The sequence below is a fragment of the Molossus molossus genome, unplaced genomic scaffold (assembly GCF_014108415.1).
Source record: "Molossus molossus isolate mMolMol1 unplaced genomic scaffold, mMolMol1.p scaffold_m16_p_4, whole genome shotgun sequence".
NCBI classification, from domain to species: Eukaryota; Metazoa; Chordata; class Mammalia; order Chiroptera; family Molossidae; genus Molossus; species Molossus molossus.
In genome coordinates, this window is record NW_023425377.1 from 100388013 (window position 1) to 100411849 (window position 23837).

The 23837-nt window shown below is 39.1% G+C and overlaps 1 protein-coding gene and 1 pseudogene across 3 annotated transcripts in view; one reads left to right on the top strand and one right to left on the bottom strand.

Moving 5' to 3' along the window:
* The window catches only part of MARCHF1 (membrane associated ring-CH-type finger 1), a 150380-nt gene that overhangs the window by 79338 nt on the left and 47205 nt on the right, over nt 1-23837 (bottom strand). The window contains exon 1 of one of the 3 annotated variants that reach the window (XM_036240327.1): nt 112-317. In XM_036240327.1, the coding sequence (XP_036096220.1) occupies nt 112-302 (191 nt within the window). In that variant the 5' untranslated portion in view covers nt 303-317. Of the gene's footprint in view, nt 1-111; nt 332-23837 lie in introns of those variants that run through there. The other 2 variants (XM_036240326.1, XM_036240325.1) reach the window with 2 other exon arrangements.
* On the top strand, nt 1260-1670 carry LOC118615405 (annotated as a pseudogene).

Sequence of the window (23837 nt, forward strand, 5' to 3'; positions counted from 1 at the left end):
TATCCACGGACAATGTAAGGCAGAAACAAGAGCCACATAGTTGAATGTAAAACAAGAATACAAAACACTGGTCTAAAAAACATTGAGTAGAATCATTTGCTGAGCACTTACCTGCAGATGTCCTGAGTGGATGGACAGACAGACAACCTTGACTGGCTCCTGGGAGCTGTCCCTGTAGTTGGGCTGCTTGCCTGGAGAAACAAGTTAGATAATTTGGCATCTTGGTTTAGGTAATACATGGTCGATATCTTTCTTTTTTTCCACATATTTAAAAAATTACAACAAACTTGGCTGCCGGTCATGTTGATTATAACACAGCTCACAGAATGTGGGAAGTTAGAGGTTCGGTTTGCAAAAGTAAAACTTAATTTGAGGAACTTGAAACAGCTGAGATGCTGTACCACTTTGCTGTTGCTTCATTTATGAGAGAGGAAGATGATTCTACAAGTTTCTACTCTATTTACTGTAAGCATTTGAGTGGAATGGCTCAATTTGCCTTGGAATCAAATGGGTAACACTGGAATGTCCTATGATATAAAGGACATAAACTATTATATGACAAAGATGGTAATAATCTCTGAAGCCTAAATAGACTGCTAGATATTGCCTGGAGTTAACATTAAGTCACAACAAGGTCTCATGAGATAATACATTTGAAAACACTCTGTAATATTTAAAAGCCTGCAGCTATCTCTACTTCATCATTGAAACTAATAAAATCCATCCTTCACAACATTATTGACATTTTATGTATTTTAACCCTGTGACCGACCATACTGAGCCCAAGAATAAGAGAGCCTGAAATAGTTCAGATTGTTGGCACCGAGTTGAATACATTTCACGCAACTCCCACCTTGCTTCACTCCATTTGACTTCTTTAATCTGTTGCATTTAATGCAGATAATGATATATCAAAAGATAAGTGTATCCCTAGTCAGTGTGGCTCAGTTGGTGGGGTGTTGTTCTGTTCACCGAAAGGTTAGCAGTTCAATTCCCGGTCAGGGCACATGTTGGTTGTGGGCTCAACCCCTAGTGGGGGTGGTGTGCAGGAGGCAGCCGATCGGTGTTTCTCTCTCTCTCCCTCCCTCTTTCTTTCTCTCTCTCTAAAAGTCAATTAATTTTTTTTCTTATAAAAAGCGAGAGTGGGTGTTCGCAGCCACCATTGCTCTCTAAGGCCTGCGCCACCTCCAGCTTCCCGAGCTCCAGCCCAAGGAGAAGGGCGCGGGGTGGGGGGGGGGTAAGTAAACAAGTCTCTACCCATGGCTCGGACAAAGCAGACTGCCAGCCAATCCACCAGTAGTAAAGCACCAAGAAAACAACTGGCTACCAAAGTGGCTCGCAAGAGTGCGCCCTCTACTGGAGGAGTGAAGAAACCTCATCGTTAGAGGCCTGGTACCGTGGCACTTGGTGAAATGAGACGTTATCAGAAGTTCACTGAACTTCTGATTCGCCAACTTCCCTTCCAACGTCTGGTGCGAGAAATTGCCCAGGACTTCAAAACAGATCTGCGCTTCCAGAGTGCAGCTGTTGGTGCTTTGCAGGAGGCAAGTGAGGCCTATCTGGTAGGCCTTTTTGCAGACACCAACCTGTGTGCTATCCATGCCAAATGTGTAACAATTATGCCAAAAGACATCCAGGTAGCACACTGCATATGTGGAGAATGTGCTTAAGAATCCACTATGATGGGAAACATTTCATTCTTAAAAAAAAAAAAAAAAAAAATTCTCTTCTTCCTGTTATTGGTAGTTCTAAACGTCAGATATTTTTTTCCATGAGGTCAAAAGGTACCTAAGTATATGACTGCAAGTTGAAAATAGGGGGCAGAAATCAGGTATTGGAAGTTTTTCCATTTTCATTTGTGTGTGAATTTTTTAAATATAAATGAGGGGACATAAGACATTAATGCACGTCAAAATGTTTCGGTGGACAAATTTCAGTAGTTCAACTTTATAACAATATAAATAAACCTGTTAAATTTTTCTGGACAATGGCAGCATTTGGATTTTTAAAAAGCAAGTAAATTTCTTATTGATGGCAACTAAATGGTGTTTGTAGCATTTTTATCATACAGTAGATCCATCCATTCACTATACATTTCTAACTGAGTTGTTCTACATGCAAGTACATGTTTTTAATGTTGTCTGTCTTCTGTGCTGTTCCTGTAAGTTTGCTATTAAACTATATAAAAGAAAAAGCTAGAGTGTATTGAGAATTTACTGTGTGTCCTGCATTGTACTGTGTCATTTTTTGCTCTCTTTAATTTTTATAATCATCTCACAAGTGGGAAATAATAATCACTAGCAGTTTTGAGTGAATATTATGTGCCCATCACTGTTCTAAGAAATTTTCATATGCTCACTTATTAATAATCACAAGAAACGTATGTGGTGAATACTGGAATTATTTCCATGTTCTAGATGAAGAAGCTGAGACAGTGGTGCTGTTTCTTACTAGTAGGTGTTAGAGCGGAGGTTGGATGAGGAGTCTTACGCCTCCATCTGTTCCCTTCTCTGCCTCGCAGCACACTTCTCCTTTACCAAAGAGGAAACCAACGAAGCCCTAGTTCCAGATGCAGGCCGGTCAGACGGCACAGATGACATGCACGATTTTGCCACCAAGAAAATAACAGTAAAGGTAGAAAAATTAATCTCAAATTTCAAAGTTGTTCTAAAAATGCCCCATTTGAGACATTGTGAGATCCAGAGAAAGAAAAACTAATTCTAACTCAAGAGGTCAGAATAACTTGCAAGAGGAGGCATGGTAGGCTGAATAATATTCCCCCCACCCCCTACCCAAGGTGTTTACATCCAAATCCCTGGAGTTTGTGGATATATTTCCTTGCACAACAAAAGGCACTTTGCAGATATGAGTAAGTTAACGATTTTGAGATGAGGAAATTGTCCTCGATTATCTTGGTGGGTCTAACGGAAACATGAGGGACCTTACAAGATGGAGACAATAGAGTTAGAATCAGAGAGACAATGTAAGGTTGAGAGCAGAGGTCCGAGGGAAGGGAAGATGCTGCGTTTCTATTTTAAAGTTGGAGGGAGGGGTCCCTGAGCCAAAGAATGCAGGTGGATTCTAGAAGCTGGAAAAGGCTAGAATACAGACTGAACTCTATTTGACCAGCTGATTCACATAAAATGAATCCTAGCTGGTATAACTTTTGTTTGATTCATTTGTTCAGCAAACAGGAATTAAGGGTGTTCTGTATACTAGATACAAAAATGAGTTCTTGGAATAAAGAAATTGATGGCATCCCAAAGGGGCTTCTTGTTTAGTGGAGAAGAGATGTAAATGAACAGGCAATTCGAATAGTCTAGTTTTTATCCCAGTGGAGTCTGGTAATGGAATTCTGATGAAGGAAGGACACCGAATGGAGAACGGAGCAGAGATTTAAACTAAGTGCACCCGAGGAGATGACTCACGACCTCCAAGGGAGAATGTGAGTAAAGTGGGCGTGGGCAGTCCAGACAGGGAGAAGGATGTGCAAGAGCACAGAGTAGAGAGATGGTGGCTTGTTTCGGGAATGCAGACATTATGTAATGACTGCAGGGAAGGTAATGAATGAAATATGAAGTAATACAAAGTCAGGATAGATGAGTAGACAGGAGTACTATATGCCACATTAAAATGGGTTGTATCTGCAAACAAATGGAAAGTCATTGACAGATATTCAGCAGCAAATAGAAATGATTAAGTCTGGGTGCTACAAAGCTCACTTTGACAACTGAGAATTGAAAGATACAGAACTGACCATTACAAGGAGAAGAATCAGAATTCAATATATCCAGTGTACAGCATGGATTGAGGAAAGTGATAGTTTAAGCAATACAACTCCAACTAGTTGTTTTATTTTAAAATAGGATAAAAATTGCCCTGGCTGGTTTTGCTCAGTGGTTAGAGCGTCGGCCAGCATACCAGAGAGTCCTGGGTTCGGTTCCCACTAGGGGCACATACCTCCGTTGCAGTTTGTCCCTGGCCCCAGTTGGGGTTGTACAGGTGACAACCAGTCAATGCGTCTCTCTCACATCGATGTTTCTCTCTCTCTCTCTTCCTCCCTCTCTCCCTCCTGCTAAAAAAAAAAATGTATGATAAAATTATTTGAAAGATCAGCTGAGAAAAGTAATATGGGGAAACATCTAGGAAAATTCTTTAATACAAGCTAAGTGGGATCAAGGGTTAGAGTACTTTTAGCAGATATCAAAACAGTATGGCTTCAGAAATTAGAAGAATATGTGGGTGGCGTAGGAAAAGACACATCATTAGAATAGAAATCTATCAATCTTTACCTTATTACATAATACAGCTGCATTTAAATCGGTGGGAAATGGCTAGGTTATTAAATAAACAGCATGGGGAAAATGAGTAGTCGTTTGGGAAAATCTAAAGCTGGATGCCTTTTATACTGCCTACACTAAAGTTTAGGTGGATGAGAGACTTAACTATAGAAAAATAAAACCATAAAAGTATGTGAAGAACACATAACTGAATAGATTTATAATATTTTGGAAGAGAGCCCTTTTATTAGCATGACATGAAACAAACAACAATTTAACATAGGAAAAGACAAATAAGCCTCATATTTAGAAAAATAACTTTTAATTTATAAAAAAGAAACACATACATTCACACACCAACACTACCCCTGCAAAAAATTCAAAGCCATAGATAATGCAAGTATGATGGCTAAACAGCTACTTTCTCTAGGGTCTTCTACAAATCAAGGAAGAAAAGTTGATTGATCTTTGAGAAAAATGAGTAAAACACCCAAACAGTTCACAGAGAAGGAATTATGTGTGGCCAAAAGCCACATGTAAGAAAGATGCTCAATTTCAATAAGCAAACAAATACAAATTCAGTTAACAATGGTATTAACTTTCATTTATCAGATCAGCACATTTAAAAAAAATTGGTAACACCCAGTGTCCTGAGGTAGGAGAAACCAAGCATTGCCATCAATTGTTGAAGTATGTCATTGTAAATTGGCACAACTTATTGAGGGGCAATTTGGTAAACTCTATTAAAACAGAAAATGTCTATGCTATTCAAGTCAGAAATTCTAATCATAGGAATCAATTTTGCTAACACACTTGCACAATTGCCCAAAGATATTTTCATGATAATAAGAATGTTCATTAAAGCATTGTTTGTAACAGCCAGAAATTGGAAACAAGGCAAATGTTTAGTAATTTACAATGAAACACAAAAGCCATTAAAAGGAATGAGATACACTGCACACATGCACACATGCACACACAATCTCACACACACATTTGTAGGATATATTTTTATGTGAAAAGTCAAGTTTCAAAATCGTGTCTAGTATGATCTCATGTGGGTAAATAATGCTTTCATGATGTATGTTATCATATAACTAGGACATATTTGGAGAAGTATACATCCAAACATTAGCAGTGATTATCTCTGAGAGGTAGAATTATGAGAAAACTTTAATCTGCAGGTTACATATTTCTGTGATATGTAAAAATTTTAATTTTAAGAAAAGAAAAAAATTTAATCATATTAATCATGATGTTATAAATGACAACTATTAATATCAAGAATCAAGATGGGGTGGGGTTCTTGCAATTTAAGTGATAAAGTCATTGCTTGTTTAGCCTCTTTGAACTCGACTTCCCTTCCTCAATTAACTGTAGTCAATATGACATCCTCATAAAAGGACTGTTAGGAGGATAACATAAAATAATTGATCAGGTAAGTGCTTTGTAGCGTGTCCAAGGGTTGTAATAGGACATTAACCTTGGAATATGAGATTTCTTTTCATTCATTCCCAACAAATCATGTTTTCTCTCCACAGTTGGACTTAATGGTATTACCTCATTTAAAGAAAAGACACATAGCAGCTTTTAATCAATGATTCTCAATCTTGGCTAAAAATTAGAGTCACTGGGAAGTTAAAAAAAAAAAATTACCTCTTACTGGGCCCAACTTTAGAATCGGAGGAATGGGACCCAAAGCACAGAACCTGGTCAGTAGTGTTCTTAAAAGCTGCCCCAGTGAGTGACTCAATGTATCAAAAATGGAGGACCTAAGTTATTGGTTTAGGTCAAAGGGGACATTATCTTACTCCAAAATTCATATTACTTTTTTTTCTGAGACTCCAATAATAATATTCTCCAAAAAAACTGATTTTTAATGTTGATAGAGAAAAGTGTTTTCTAAATTCCCAAATCGCACTTCTGAGATCTTGGGCTTCAGGTCCTAGTTTTACTACAGCAGAGGGAGATGAAGGGTATGACTTAAAGGATATTTCAACTTTACTGAAAGAAAAATACTGAAACCTTCCTGCTTATCACTGGCTGCTAGAGAGCAGGACAGCAGAGAAGGGAGAGAATAACAAAGGATGAAACTCCAGTGTCTTCTTCCCGCATTGATCCACCGTGGGTTGAACATGGTTTGGGGAGAGGAGGAGGGCGGCAGGGAATGGTACTTGGAAGACTCACCATGACATGCTTGGGAGCAAACCAAGAGCACGATGCTTGTTTTGTCCTTCCTTGAAAAGACTGCATATCTTTATGGTCAGCTTCTCGGTGGGCAAGCGCAGTGCCCAATGTACTGCCTGCATGGTAGGGTGGAAGTAGTTTAGGCAGATGGGCCTGAGCCAATTCTCCCATCCCCTCAGCCCGGGGTGGGGAGAGAGAACCCAGAGGTCTTCTTGTGCTTTTGTGTGAAAGATAACTGAGATTGTTAGCCTGGGGAAGTAAGCAAGGGTCATCAGAGTTCAAATACATGTGACTTTAAAACAGAGGGCCACAGAGGAGACTACCTAGAGAAGACGCCTGGAGATTCCAGTGAAAACCCGAACGGGTTGGAAGGTCAGATTTTAACAAAGAGTCACCAGGCCCAACAGCCAGCGCTTGGTGCTTGAGCAGGAGGTCTGCAGTGTAGAACTCAAAATAGAGGCCCCTGCCCAGTGTCTGCTGAAAATTGTAGGGAAATGGGACAAAAACCTCGAAAGACTGAATGTGGTAAGATCTGGACTGATAGAGACTGAAGTCTTGTTGTGAAAAAAAAAAAAAGCAAATATTTCCCACATCACCAGTAAATGGGGGCTTAGGAAGAAGATAAGAAAACTGGGATTGCTTTTAGAAATTCACATATTCCCCCTCCCCATGTTATAAAAAAATTTACTGCTCTATATGCTGAGGGCCATGTGCAATTCCTAAGAAAGTCTGTGTAGCAAACATCCACACCCCTGGCTGATTACAAAATCTAAGTGTAGATGAAAGTGACCTTGAAGCTAAGAATATAATTCTATGGATTAAAAATGGTGCATAAAAAAAGACACAGGCCAGACAGCAGAAAGCAGTGTCATGGCAAGTTGTCTTAATGCTCCTTTTGGCACCCCAAGTTTTGGAAGAAACCGAACATCTTTTCAAAAGGAGAAAGTCATCTCTACCTTTGGCAGTTCACACCACTGTGAGAGAGGCTTAGAGCACAGCTAGATTCAAAAAACAGAAGTTGCAGCTAATGGTGCAGAACCTTTCCACCCTTGGGAGGCCCTAGAAGCTGCACTGGTCTGCAGAGGCCAAGCTAAGTCAGCCTATAGTCCTACTGAAATAGACAGCTGGACACACAGCTGGGACAGTGATTGTCAGCAGGGGGACACGGCAGAAAATTTGGTTTGAAGTAGCAGCTCCCACTTCTCAAAAGCCACCCACTAACAACGTAGATCAGATCCCAGATGAGCTTTGGCAGCAGTGAAGCTTGAACTGCCGGGACTAGGAGATGGTAAGCTAGCTCAGGAACCATGCTTGAAGGAGTTGAGGCCATCATAGTGCCCAGACTACCCAGTAAAACGGAGGCATTCTGATAGCTAGATGGAAAATGGATTCAGACAGTTGACTGTGCTACCCTGTTACATCCCCTCATCCACTTCTGAGAGCTTCAGCTCTGGTGAACAATTCCTTGTGGGTGCCAAATGACATTATGGTGACAGTGGTCCACGCAAATGAGTGCCACTTCGTTTCTACTTTGTACTCCGAATTCCAGGGGAACACACTTGAGTTTGTCCATGCCTGAATGCAAGAGAAGCAACTCTCAAAAAATGGGGTCCAGAAGCTTATTGATAAATGACTCATTTTCCTGTCCCTCAGGTAGAGAATTCTGAGAAACATAAAATATTTCTCAGAAGTCCTATTAGAAGCAAGCCCCATAACTGACTTCAAAATGCATCTTTAAAGTAATTTTTAGTCCTTGTCTCATGTTCCTTAATCCCTCATTTATAATTCCTGGGGTGACTTCTGAATACTTGTCACCAGTACTTCTTTGGGGGGAACCCAAACAGAGAGAAAGCTGGTACCAGAATTGTTTTAGAAGGCAGAGCCGCAAGGTAGAATTTAGGAGACAGGTCACTCATAGCCAGACATAACGGGGAACCCTCTGCTGGTAGTAAGTGGGGTGGTGATAAGCCTAGTGAGCTGTAGCATCACGACTGCCGGGTGGGCTGAGGTACAGGCAGACGGAGAGCCGTGCAGTAGCTCAAGCATGTGTACGATAAGGACGAGGATATGCAGTTGCCTGGCTTTCTTAACTGCCTGGGAAGCTTCTATGAGAGAGAGAATGGCAGCTTCAACTGGCCAAATGTCAACCAAGGGCACTTTGTACAAGTATATCCCAAAACATACAGGTGCTACCCCTAGGCAGCCTTTAACTGAAAGAGGACAAAAGCCAGGGATAAGTACACCAGCTCCCAGTCTTTCAATTCTTGGATACATTCTTTACATTTCATAGATGATCCTGGTGGAATCAAGTTTCGTTTGACACATTGGTGCATCAGCGACTTCTACTACATCCTTCTGTTGCCTTCTCCTCCTTTTCTGCCTCATTCCCCTTCTCCTCGCTGCCTAGGAGACACTTCCCAAACAAACTACCCATACAAGTCCTTGTCCCAGGTTTGCCTGTGTGAGAACATAAACTCAGGTGCTGCAGGTATAGGGTGGGCTGCATCTTCAGATAAACCGGTCACCTGTTGCCCTTGCCTGTGCCGACCTGGACGACCCCGACGCTCCTGGGGTTGCCTACACTGCCCATTGCCTGAATCCTCTGGTTGCAGGTCTGGTGCCCAATCTAAGTCCCACTGCAAGAAAGTCAAGTTCCAGATCCTGGTCCTTCCCTCGACATCATACAGTTAATTGTCCCGAGGGAACAATTCTCACAGTTCTCACTGCCCCCTTTTTTCTCCATTTTGATCTGTATTCTGCAGAATGTTGGGATTTGTCTTCCTAAGGTGTAGCTCCAGTCATTTCCTTTGCCTTGTTGGAAAGCTTCAATGGTTCCTGATAACCTAATAAGTTAAATATAAAGACACCAATTTGGTATTTTCAGGCATCCATTTAGTTTTCTGGTATTGACTTCAGTCGCTTCTCTTAACTCCTGGGTTCCAGCAAAACCTAGCTTGTTTGTTATTATCAACCGTGTCCCATACTTTTATTCTCATGCTTTTCTCTGTCAAGTAGCAGGAGAAAAGGCTTGGAATTTTCGTCACGGCCCAGTTAATTTTTCCAACTTTATGTACAGCCTTTTCACTTTGAACTCCAGGAGCCCTTTTTAAACATATCTGATGGCATCACTCTTGCTCCGGGATTTATTTTATAATCCATGTTCCTGTCTGATCACTTCCAAACTGCCACGACATTCTACAGTTAATTTTTTTTTTTTTTTTGCTTCCCTACTAGATTGATAAGACAGGCCATGCCTTACTTTGGAAATCTTCCAAGAGTCTTGTATGTATCAGGTGGTAATAAAGGGCTGTGGGTTGAACTGTGCTTGGTAATAGTTGGACGAAGTTGAACTGACCTTGGTAAATCCTGTCCTGATTGCAGTAGAGATAAAGATGAAAGGCAATCACATCCAGTGACCCAAGATGAAAGTGGGCTCCACTGTCCTCTGTAAAAGAGGCAGCTCTGCTCAGTAACAAAATAAATGAATGGAGGCCCAATTTTATATACTACTTGAGGCCCTTTTCTTGGACTTTGAAGCTAAAAAAAGCACATCAAATTAAAGATACGTCTTTTGTTTTCTTTTAGAGAGGGATTCCTATTGAAGAAGTGACATAAATATATTGTATAGAGAAGAATATGTCTTTCACCAATTTTCAAGCTTTCTGTTTAAAAACAAAATATAGTAATTGAGAATAAAGAAGAAATTTAAATCTTTTAAATGCATGGCCCTATTCGGCAGCAACGAATTGTTTTAATTTGCTAGTTGGTACATTTTGAGAGCTTGGTAATTTGTTCATCCTTTTAATAGGTGCAAGATTGAAATGTGCTTGGAAAGGGGAAGATAACAATTGACTGGATGAGCAGAATAATATGTTCTTTGAAATAAAGCATTCTTTGTAATAGATGTTTATTTCAGATGATTACATTGTACAGTGCATTCAAACGGTAAAAACAAACAAGAGGCCAGCTGCACTAATTTTATCAAAGTTATTTATATTCGCCATATAATTAAAGGCAGTAATTTCAAATTAGGTTTTCTGAGAATCCATTTATAGCAACACAAGACAACTTGTCTCTATGGCACCCAGGCCACGATTGTGCTCTGGGGGCAGTGTTAACTATTACCAATTGGCCTTGGCATTTTGAAAATTAATTACTGTTTCAAAAGATGCTAAAGCTGTTGCCTCCTGCTAGGAAAGCTTGATATATAATTTATGGATGTGACAAAGAATAATCATGCATAATCATTTACAAATGGCTTCTCTTATTTACTGTCACATTAATAATATGGTATGAAGAATGATTCTAGAACTTCAACCGGGACTGCTGTTGCAGAAGCTTCATTTTTTTCTTTAAAAAAGTCTTCATTATTTTCAGTAGTAGTTCATGAATAACATGTTGAAGAATTAAGTATTAAATGAAATATAAAATTGGCTCTAGGGAACAGAAATAGGCCAAAAACTGTCAAAAAGACACTTTTTGATATGGAAATGATATTTAATGACTAAAATGAATAAATTTAAAAACATATTTATGCAATCTCAGGGCTACGGAAATCTTCATAAAGGTGACTTGGTCTAAGCCCCATCTGACACTATTATTCCATTTATAACACTCTCAGTAGGTGACCATCCAGGCCCTGCTTGGTCAGTGGCAGTACTCACTATCTCCTGGGAACTTCCCTTGCATTTCTCTAGCTATGCCATCCAACTGTATCATCCTACTATCACAAGTTTCCCTGTGGTTTCCAGCACTAATTCTGGTTCAACCCTCCAAAGCCACACAGAATTTGCTTAATCTCTGAGTCTTTCTTCTCTACCAGGACCCTTTACTACATATTGATCCTCATATATGTTGTATTCTTGAACCCCGCCTTGATCCGCTTATGCACGTTTAGAGTATACTATGCAATTTTATATGCAAATTTGAAGTAACACATTTGGAGCAGGGAGTAATTACATTTATTGGAAACATAGGATGGAAGTAATAGAGGGAGATTTCAGACAATGGTGAAACTTCAATATCAATTTAAGCAGTGCTCTACTTTTTTGATATGTGATCAGGAGATAAGAATGATGGCAAGTATGTTTAAATAAGGTTAGTCTACTGAAAAAAGAAACAAAACATCCATTTATAATAGCACCCAAACTATAAAATACATAGAAATCAATCAATGAGACAGACTAGAGAATCTAGAAATAGATTCACAAATATAACTACTTGACACACGACAAAGGTGCCAAGGCAATTCAAAGAGGAAAGAAACATCTTTCAAACAAATGGGGCTAGAACAATGGGATGCTCACACTGAAGAAAATTAATCTCAATCCTTACCTTACAACATATTAAAAATTACTTAAAATGATTCATTCAAGACAAAAAAGCTAAAACTATACAACTCTGAGGGGAAAAAACAATAGAAGGACACATCTTGGTGACCTTGAAGTAGGAAAAGATGTTCTAGATGAGACACAAAAAGCACAAATTGTAAAATAAATTGTTGGTAAATTACATTTTACATAAATGAAATACTTTTGCTCTTAGAAAGACATAAAGAGAGAGAAAATGTGAAATGCATACTGGATAAAGAACTTGCATCCAGAGTATATGAACAACTCTTCTACTCTTATAACTCAGTAATGTGAAAAACATCCAATGAATATAGGCTAAATATTTGAGCAGCCACTTAAAAAATATGAATTTCAATAACCATTTGGAGAGATACTCTAAATCATTTATCATCAGTAAAATGTAAATGGAAGCCACAAGGACATACCACTACATTCCTATTAGAATGACTATAATTAAAAAGACTGGTAATATCAAGTACTGGCAACAATACGAAGCAACTAACTTCAGTACATTACTGGAGGAAATGTAAAAAAGGAAATTATTTGGTAGTTTCACATAAAGTTAAATGCACCTACCATATAACCTAGCCATTCCACTTCTGTGTATTTATTCAAGAGAAATAAAAGCATATTTCCATCAACAGCAAAACTTGTAAATGAATTTTAATGACAGCATTATTCACAATAACCAAAACGTGGAAATGTAGAAGCAACCTATGTGTCCATCGATGGATGAATAAGAAAATTTTGGTACATACATACAATGGAATATCATTCAGCCTTAAGAAGAAAGGAAATTCTGACATATTCAACAATATGAATGAACATTGAGAATATTTTGCTAAGTGAAATAATTCAGACACAAAAGGACAAATGCTCTATGATTCCACTTATATGAGATACTCAAACTAGTTAAATTCATATAGACAGAAAGTAGAATTGTGGTTGCCAGAAGCTGTGGAGTGAAGGGGATCAGGAGTTGTTGTTTATGGGGTACAGAGTTTCAGTTTTGCAAGATGAAGAGTTCTAGAGATTGGTTGCACAACGGTGAGAATGTACTTAAAACTACTGAACTTGTACACTTAAAACTGGTCAATATAGCACATTGTATGTTATTTGTATTTTAACCACAATTAAAACTTTTTTTTTTTTTAATATAAGGCGACAATGGCACAAAGAGGAACTGAGAGCAGAAAAGATGAGATACACACCTTTGGGTACACTGGCCAGAGCAGTAAGCCAAATGTGGTTCTAAGTATTCTAGCCCCTGATACAAAAAGTCACATGTACTTTCCATAAGATAAAAACAAAGAGAACCATTAGCAAAAGCATAATTGTCGGTTCTGAGACCAAAAAGAATATCCATGTCTGGGTGGTTATTTAAGGGAAATAATGATGAATATTATTGCTCAACACCATTTTTATAATTAATGTCCATTGTTATTTTCCAATGGCATAAGGTGAAAGTAAAATTCAGTGAGACAGGAAATTTTTTACTTTGACATTATGCCATCAGAAAATCATAATGGACATGAGTTTGAAAATTCATTCTTGTGTTCATTATAAACTATTCTTAGTTCCTTCCCCTACCACCACCCTTTTAAAATCTTCACGGCTTGTCTGCCATGTCTTCACGTGATCTGAACTGGGACCGACATAGGGAGAAGGAGAGGTAGGACTCATGTCTCCACTAAGGAAAAATCTGAAAAGGAAATAAGTAAGATTCAATAAGGAGATGGAGTACGAGCAGAGGGATAGGGAGCTGAGGACAGCTCTAGGAGTTTTGTGGTTGAGACAAAGATGAGCAGCCGTTTACATGAATGAGAATTTAGGAATCCTTACTGTGTGCTCTTTGCCCTGATTCAAGCTCCATCTCCACCTCTGCCTTCAATCCATAGACCACTCCAAGGAAAGCCTTATGAAAGAGCTCACCAGTGCTTTCAGAACAGGAATTGCATTTCTTTTGGTTGATATTTTGTGTTGACTCGGGAGTTAAATTGGGAACAAGAAGGCCTGGATTTATTTAGGTTCTATCAATGAAAAACAGCCCCACAGAAGAGCAAAATGTGGGATCTAAAATGACTCTACTCACTGGCTTAATGCAGGTATTAACTTTAGAGGAAAATCTACAGATCAGAAAATACTTTATAAATACTATGTCTCCCAACAGGTTTTGATAAGAGTTGAAATGAGTTAAGAGGTACATATTCCCAATTATAAGCTTCCATGAAGCAATTATTTAAGTGTGGTTAGTTAAGTGTGGAGTCAGATGGGGTTAGGAAAATGTAGGCATCTATATATATTCCTATAAAAATGTCTGCCTAAATATAAAGCCAGAAAATAGTCACAAGGAAATTACTCAAAGATGTACACAAAGGCAGGGCCAAGAGCTATCAGAAGAAACTTCTGAGGTGCACTTAACTGTGTATAGATAAAAGGACAGTTAAGATATCAAATTTCAACCCATGGGCTATAGCTATAGATAATTTTAGCCTGGAGAAATTTTCAAGTATGTCCAATCATATTTTTTATATATATATATATATATATATATATATATATATATATATATACACACACACACACACACACACACACACATATATATATATATCAAATTCTTTAGCAAACCAGAAAAAGCAATTAATGCCTGAGCTGTCCCCTTATATCCACCAAGTTCAATGTCTTGCCAACGTCATGCCTAAATGACTGCATGAGTTGGATTTTTATACAGGATTATTGGCATTTCATATAAGCAAAAGCACATTTAGTTTTAGAAGAGTTGATTGGTAGCTCTTTAGAGTAATAATATAATAGTTGGGCTAATTGTCTATTAGAGCCACCATTTGTTCATTAAAATTATATTACCTACATCAAAAAGAATGTTTACTTATCTATTTAAATGCCAAAGGGGTACAAATGGGCAATTAAGACAAGAGAATGTAACAAGGCTTTAGAATATTAGTCTCAGTTTTCATACTTCTTTCATTTATAATTTTTGTTTTTATGGGTTTTTTTTATCCTCACCCAAGGACATTTTTTGCATTTATCTTCAGATAGGGCGGGAGGGAGAGCAGGGAGAAGAGAGAGAGAGAAACATTAATGTGAGAGAGACACATCGACTGGTTGCTACTCACACGGTTGGGGCTGGGGACAAACTGCAACTGAGGTATATGCCCTTAGCAGGAACCGAACCTGGGTCTCTCTGGTCCGCGGGCTGATGCTCTAACCGCTGAGCCAAACTGGCCAGGACTGTTTTTATGGTTTTAACACAAAATCTCAATATCATGTCAACCTATAAGTGTAATCTCTGAGTTGTCCCTACAGTAATTTTTAGCATCTGACAAATACAAGACATTTGCTTAATATTATAATATGTCGTTCTTGTACTTTCTACATGTTAATTTCTAAATAGTGTCTGCTGTAAGAATCTAAAAAATATTTCTTAACATCTGAGTTGTTACTTAATCAAATCTGTCACTTTGGAAGAATAAAATTATAGTTTAACTTTGATTGAGAGAGCATAGGGAAATCAAGTAATAATACTGTTTGGGAGAACAAAGAGAAGAACTAAAGTTATTAAAATTCCTGTAATTTTGTTATTATAACTAATAATAGTATAATAAAATGATGGCTGTTTGTAGGCGAAAAGAAGTATCAAATGGAAATTAACTCTTGTGATATTCATAAATCTGGGGTTTACTGAAGCTTTTATATATATTCCTTCTGAACCTATGTATTTATCATATATTAGAATAGAAATAGGAAGCTACAAGAAAAAATTAATTCCTAAATTGATGAAGGAATTAATAAATATCTTTAAGCTTACTTCAATGGAAAGCAAATATTTGTATATGATAGTGAAGGAGTCAAGGACATACCACCCCCAAAATATGCTGCTTTGGCATATTGATGATTTTGAACTAAAGGCACTTGAAAAACCTCAGGTGCAAGCTCTGATCTCCTCTTTTTCTGACAGCAGGAGGATGAAATTCCCATGTGAAAGATGTTCTCCATGTACCAGGAGGAAATAAATATTCTTATCCCCAGAGAGAAGAGTTGAGGCTGAGAGAAATTTGTACAAAGAGACATTGCTGAAATAATTCTTATCTTCCTTCAAGTCTCCTCATGTATTTTACTTGCTTTTTCTCAATCACCACTCTTTGTTCAACCTAGTACACAGGCACTCAGACCTGGCCACTTCTATGGATCTTCATTTTCCTGTGACTACTTTCATGTACATTAAAATTTTATTAAATAGCCCTGGCCAGTTTGGTTTAGCGGTTAGAGCGTCAGCCTGTGGACCAGAGAGTCCCAGGTTTGGTTCCTGCTAAGGGCATGTACCTCAGTTGCAGTTTGTCCCCGGCCCCGGTTGAGGTTGTGCAGGTGGCAACTAGTTGATGTGTCCCTCTCGCATCGATGTTTCTTTCTCTCTCTTCCTCCCTCTCTACCTCTTGTTGTATCTGAAGATAAATGCAAAAATGTCCATGGGTGATAATTAAAAAAAAAAATTATTAAATGAAATGTATAGACTTTTTTCTTGTTAATCTGCTTGATGTCAGTCTGGAAACCCAAACACGATAGAGGAAAAAATTTGCCTCCCCTACACTAGGAACAAGGAGTAAAACTTTTCTTGAGAAATATCTGATGGATATATTTAGGAACCCCAAAGAATTCCAAAGGCAACTTTCTAGGCTAGACTGTGTCTCTCTCTTTCATTTCCAATAATTTTCTTCTTTATTTTCTTCTTGTTAGGTTTTTCCTCTCCAGACTAGTGCTAAAGATTAATGGAGCCAGAAATAAAGTTGGTTTTGCTATTTTGGAATTAAACTTTCCTCATTTCTTTGGCTTGATTGGCCCTGGGTACAACTGCTCAGAACCTGTTGAATTGAAGGTCAACATAGAACTTTGTGTCCACCAATTGAGACAGCGTGTTTCCATTCTTGTGGTAGTCTCCCTACCCTTCACACCCACTTCCACAGGGCTAACACTGCCTTATTGTTCAGTGATTGCATTGTCCAGGCCGAAATTCCTGATCTGTTACATCTGATCAAAAAGAGTTAGTACTTTGACTTTATATTTGGATCAATGACTCAACAAATTTAATTGAGCTTATGTGCACAGGCTCTTACAAATGAGTACGTAGAAGCACTGGGACTGTACTCAGTTTTGCCTTTCTTGGGACGGTCATTTTAAGAGTTGGCTTTGGATTTCTATTGTCCTCCAGAGGGAAGAAAAAAGACAAATACACTTATTCTTTTTTATTTCTTTTTCAATAAAGATAATAAAAAGTTCATTCTTTTTATTAACATTTAATTGCTTAAAGTCTCCCTCATCTATTTTTATTTTTATTTTTTTACCAATTCTTACCCGGGGATATTTTTCCATTGCTTATTAGAGCGAGTAGGAGGGAAGGAGAGAGGGAGAGAAGCATTAATGTGAGAAAGACACATTAATTGGTTGCCAGGGATTGAACCTGCAATCCAGGTACATGCCCTTGACCAGGAATCTAACCTGCAATCCTTGGGTCCGAGGGCCGATACTCTAACCCCTAACCCAAACTGGCCAGGCTCCCTCATCTTTTAATAGCCAAGTAGTGTTGAAATTTCCTGTAGACCACTGGACCACCTGAACTTTTTTCCCCATTAAAGAATATAGTTTTCACTGTTTGCTTAAAAGTCACTTTAGTTCTCAGTGAATCATTCTCATTGGCTTTGTAAATTATGGCCTTTCATTCTGGTTGACTTGATCACATGTTTATCTGTTGACTAACTAGGCAAGTTTGCTAGATCTCTTTGTAGAGTTCCTTCCAAAGTTACTGTTATAATTAGATGTTTTCATACACTCATAAACAAATGGATGGGCGGTTAATGGAAGATTATAAGATATACTATTTATCACTCTAGTTTGCACCTCTAGAACACCAGATTTCCTAAATGTATTTTAGAGAGCTAGGGTGTTAGGTTCTGTGAGCCTGTCAAAGTATTCTCCCAAAAACATTTCTATCAGCACTGTCTTGGTAGAAGATGGCGACAGGCAGGACCGGAGAGAGGGTGAGTGTGTGAGAGAGTAGGCAAGTGTGTGAGGGAGGGTGAGTGTATAAGAGAGTGAGCGAGTGTGAGAGAGTGTGAGTGGACGTGAAGGTGGTCGACCAAACCCAAGCGGTGCTGAGTCGCAGAGCAGAAGGTCCCTGTGCTGTGCACGGAGCAGCCGGCTACCGCGGTGAGTGGCCCTTCAGGGGCTTCTCCCTGCACCTTGGGGAGGTCCCAGCATTTTGGAAGATCCTGGGTCTTCCCTGAGAGGAGGCAGTGGGAGCTGCCAGGGCCCAGCCACCTGAGCCACCAGTGCACCTGGCACCATCGGACCAGTGGACACTCTGTGTCAACACAGACCGGTGCACAGTAGTGGAGCTGCCAAGGTCCCAGTTTCAGAAGCCTCAGACAGCCCAGAGCCCAGCACCATCCCCCACAGTAGCAGCCTGATCAGAGACCAGATATACCCCCAGCAACAGAGGCTGCGGAGCAGACATCCATCCCCAGGCAACAGAAGCACAGACCAGTAGATGAGAACCATCCCCAAAAACTACAGCAAAAGCTGAGCAGGACTTGAGCCCCACAGGGCAGCAGCACTCCCCAGCTGACAGCGGTGGGACCTGGGGCTCCACAGAGGCCTGTGCAGTCCAGTAATTTACAAGAGCCGTGGAAGCTGAAGCCCCAGAGAGACTGGTGCTACCCAGCTGCCTGCCCTTGGGAACTTCAGGGTGCAGGAGCACCAGAGAGGCCTGTGCCACCCAGCAGGGAGAGTGCGATCCAGTTACCCACAGGACCTGCCGGGTGCTGTAACACCAGAGAGGCCTGTGCGACCCAGCAGGGACTGCGTGATCTAGTTACCCATGGGCCTGTGGGGTGCTGAAGCACCAGAGAGGCCTGTGAGACCCTGTAGGGACTGTGCCATCCAGTCACCTCAAGACCTGCGGGGTGCTGAAGCACCAGAGAGGCATGTGCGATCAGCAGCCCATAACATGGGCACAAGAGCCAGGTTCCCAAAGGGACTGTGCGATCCAGTTACCAGTGGGACCTACAGGGTGCAGGGGCACCAGAAAGGCCTGTGCAACCCAGCTGTGCACAAGATAGGCATAGAGGATGTGAAAATGAAGGCAAAGTGAATAGAAGCTATGCAGACAATCTCCCAGGACCAAACAGGAATTACAACTACAATAAAAACAAATCATTGGAAAAAAGCAACAGAAAAGCAGTAGGACAGGACCATATAACCAGGAACACTGGTAGGATTTGCGGAGGTGTGAGAGGGTGGCGGGCTGGGAGGGCATTGACAGCAGCAGTCTTAGCTGTGAGCAGCGCCCTTGGGAAATAAAGACCAAGCCTGCTCCACAGTGCAGAGAGCCAGGACAGAGTGCTAAAATAGCCATAGCCACTCACCTAGGGGCTACGGCAAAAGGAGGGCAGACTGAGCTAGAACTCTGTGGGGACACCCGGAATTTGGAGGGCACTCAGAGTTTTTGCTTTGTTGCGGCCACAAAGGAAAGTGGCCAGTGTGCTCATTCCCAGAGCTGTGGGGAAAAGCAGCAGCCCCCCCCCCCCACCTCGCCTTGGAGATTCAGCCTTTCCTACGTGAGGCAAAGAACTGCAAATTGAGTCTCATTAATAACGAGCATCTATCCCACCCTCTGGAAATCCTCTTATGCAGAATACCAGGGCTATATTACAAGGCACTGAGTAACTGAGACTTCTAGTCACGAGGAAAAAGCTAGAGGATAACTGAACCTTTACTGGGCTTGCAAATCTACCCAGGAAAGTAAGACTTGACAGTGGTGTTTAAGTGGGCCCACCCAGGCTCATCCAAACCCAGTAGAGGGAGCCACAAACAGCAGAACATCAACACCGACAGGGAAAATTTGGCAGGCTCAAAAACACACTTAGATAACTAAAATGGTGAAACAAAGAAACAAGTCCCAAATGAAAGAACGAGAGAACTCTATAGAAGATGAGATAAATGAAATGCAGGTAAGCAAATTATCAGAGGTAGAGTTCAGAGCCATGATCTTGAGGAAGCTCAACAGCATGAGTAAGGACTTAAGCACCATGAGTAAATATATAAAAACATTGAAAACAAACCAAGTGGAAATGAAGAACGACATAGCAGAAATTAAGAACACATTGGAAGAACTAACCATCAGAGTAGAGGAAGCTGAGAACCAGATCAGTGAATTAGAAGATAGGGTAGAAAAAATCAACCAATCAGAAAACCAAAAGGAAAAAAATCAATTAAAAAACAAGAAGACAGCTTAAGAGAACAGTGGGACAACTGGAAACATAATAACATTCACATCATAGGAGTCCCTGAAGAGGAAGAAAATGGGCAAGTGTTAGACAATATTTTTGAAGAAATAGTGACAGAAAACTTTTCTAACTTGGTGAAGGAAGAAGGCATTCAAGTTCAAGAAGCACAGAGAGCCCCAAGTAAGAAGAACCCAAACAGGCCCACACCAAGACATAGTAATTAAAATGCCAAAACCTAAAGACAAAGAGAGAATCCTAAAGGCACCAAGAGATAAGCAACAGGTTACCTACAAAGGAACCCCCATAAGGCTCTCAGCTGACTTCTCAACAGAAACACTACAGGCGAGAAGGGAATGGCAGAAAGTAATCAAGGTCATGAAAAACAAGAATCTGAATCCAAAATTACTCTACCCAGCAAGGCTATCATTTAAAATAGAAGGTCAAATAAAGAGTTTTTCAGACAAGAAAAGGCTAAGGGAATATATTAACACCAAACCAGCACTGCAAGATATGCTAAAAGGACTGCTGTAATTAGTAAAAGAAATAGGAAGAAAAATAGAACCACACTAAAAAAAGGCAATAAATAAGTACATATCAATTATCACCTTAAATGTGAAAGGTCTCAATGCTCTGATAAAAAGACACAGAGTAACTGACTGGATAAGAAAGCATGACTCACATATATGTTGTTTACAAGAGACCCACTTCACAACGAAAGACTCACATAGATTGAAAGTGAAGGGATGGAAAAAAAAATCTTTCAAGCAAATGGAAAACAAAAAAGCGCTGGGGTAGCAATCCTCATATCTGATAAAGTAGATTTCAAAATGAAGGCCATAACTAGAGACAAAGAAGGCCACTGCATAATATTGAAAGTATCTATCCAACAGAAATATATAACCTTGGTAAATATATATGCATCCAATTTAGGAGCACCAACGTATATTAAAAATCTTTTGCAGGACTTCAAAGGAGAAATCAACAACAATACAATAATAGCAGGGGACTTCAACACCCTGCTGACGTCACTGGATAGATCTTCTAGACAAAAAATTAACAAGAAAACACAGACTCTACATGAAGCTCTAGATCAAATGGATTTAATAGACATCTAGAGAGAATTACACCCCAAAATTCACATTTTTTCTCAAGTACACATGAGACATTCTCAAAGATATACCACATGTTAGGGCTCAAACTAAGTCTCTACAAGTTCATGAAGATTGAAATCATATCAAGCATCTTCTCAGATCACTATGGCATGCAACTAGAAATCATTTGCAATAAGAACATGCAAAGACATTTGAACACATGGAGGCTAAATAGCATGTTATTGAACAATGAATGGGTTACCATAGAGATCAAAGAAGAAATTAAAAACTTCCTGGAAACTAGTGAAAATGAACACACAAAACACAAAATTTATGGGATGCAGTGAAAGCAGTTCTGAGAGGGAATTTCATAGCACTACAAACCTACCTCAAGAAGCAAGAAAAATTTCTAATAGACTATCTAACCTCACAACTTAAAAAACTAAAAAGCAAACAAAAAGAAAACCCCAGAGCAAGTAGAAAGAAGGAAATAGTAAAGATAAGAGCAGAAAAAAATGACATGGAGAGTAAGAAAACAATTTAAAGAAAGGATCAATAAAACAAAGAGCTGGTTCTTTGAGAGAGAACCCAAATACACAAAATCAGAAATGAAAGAGGAGAGATAATGACTGACACCACAGAAATACAAAGGATTGTTAACAGATAATATGAACAATTATACAGCAACAAGTTCAACAATGTAAGTGAAACAGACAAATTTCTAGAAACACATAGTCTCCCAAAACTGAACCAGGAAGAGATAGATAACTTGAACAGATGAATGACAACAAAAGAAATTGAAGATGTAATTAAGACTCCCAGCAAACAAAAGCCCAGGTCCGGGCGGTTTCACGGGGGAATTTTACTGAACATTCAAAGAACTAATATCCATTCTCCTCAAACTATTTCAAAAAATTCAAGAAGAAGGAAGACTTCCAAACTCATTTTATGATGCCAGCATAATTCTAATTCTAAAACCAGAAAAAGACATTACAAAGAAAGAAAACTAGAGACCAATATTCCTGATGAACATAGATGCCAAAATCCTGAACAAAATACTAGCAAATCGAATCCAGCAATACATCAAAAAAATTATTCACCATGACCAAGTGGGATTCATCCCAGGGATGCAAGGCTGGTATAATATTTGCAAATCAATAAATGTGATACACCACATAAACAAAATGAAAGATAAAAATCATATGATCAAATCAATAGATGCTGAAAAAGCCTTTGACAAAATCCAGCACTCATTTCTGATAAAAACGCTCAGCAGTATGGGAATAGAGGGATCATATCTGGACATAATAAAGGCCATATATTAAAGACCTACAGCCAACATCATACTCAATGGGCAAAAACTAAAAGCATTTCCCTTAAGAACAGGAACAAGGCAAAGATGCCCACTTTCGCCACTCTTGTTTAACATAGTACTGGAAGTCTTAGCCACAGCAATCAGACAGGAATAAAAAATGAAAGGGATCCAAATGGGAAAGGAGGAAGTGAAACTGTCATTATTAGTAGATGACATAATACTATATGCAGAAAACCCCAAAGACTCCATCAAAAATCTACTAGACTTAATAAATGAATTTGGCAAAGTATCAGGATACAAAATTAACGTCAAGAAATCAATGGCATTCTTATACACTAATGATAAACTCACAAAAAGAGAAACTAAAAAAACAATCCCATTTACCATCACGGCAAAAAGTTAAGATACCTAGGAATAAACTTAACCAAAGAAATAAAGGACCTACTCATAGAAAATTTCAGGTCATTGAAAAAAGAAATAGAGAAAGATATGAAAAAGTGGAAGAACATGGATTGGAAGAATTAACATTATTAAAATGTGCATATTACCCAAAGCAATCTATAGATCAATGCAATCCCCATCAAAATACCAACGACATACTTCACAGAACTAGAACAAATACTTCAAAAATTTATATGGAACCAAAAAAGACCGCAAATAGCCACAGCAATCTTGAAAAAGAAGAACAAAGTTAGAGGGATCACATTACCAGATTTCAGGTTATACTACAAAGCCACTGTAATCAAAACAGCCTGGTACTGGCACAAGAACAGGCATATAGACCAGTGGAACAGAACAGAGAACCCAGAAATGGACCCAAGGCAATATACTCAATTAATATTTGACAAAGGGGGCAAGAGCATACAGTGGAGTAAAGAAAGCCTCTTTAATAAATGGTGTTGGGAAAATTGGATAGCTACATGCAAAAAAAAATGAAACTAGACCATCAACTTACACACTACACCAGAATAAACTCAAAATGGATAAAAGACTTAAATGTGACTCATGAATCCATAAAAATTCTAGAAGAAACTGTAGGCAACAAAATTTCAGACATCATACGCAGCAGAATTTTCACTGATACATTCCCTAAGGCAACAGAAACAAAGGAGATAATGAACACATGGAACTACATCAAACTCAAAAGCTTCTGCACAGCAAAAGATACAATCATCAAAATGGAAAGGCAACCCACTGTATGGGAGATCATAATTGCCAATGATATATCAGATAAGGGCTTAATTTCCAATATATAGAGAGTGCTCATACAACTCAACAAAAGGAAGACAAAGAACCCAATTAAAAAATGGGCG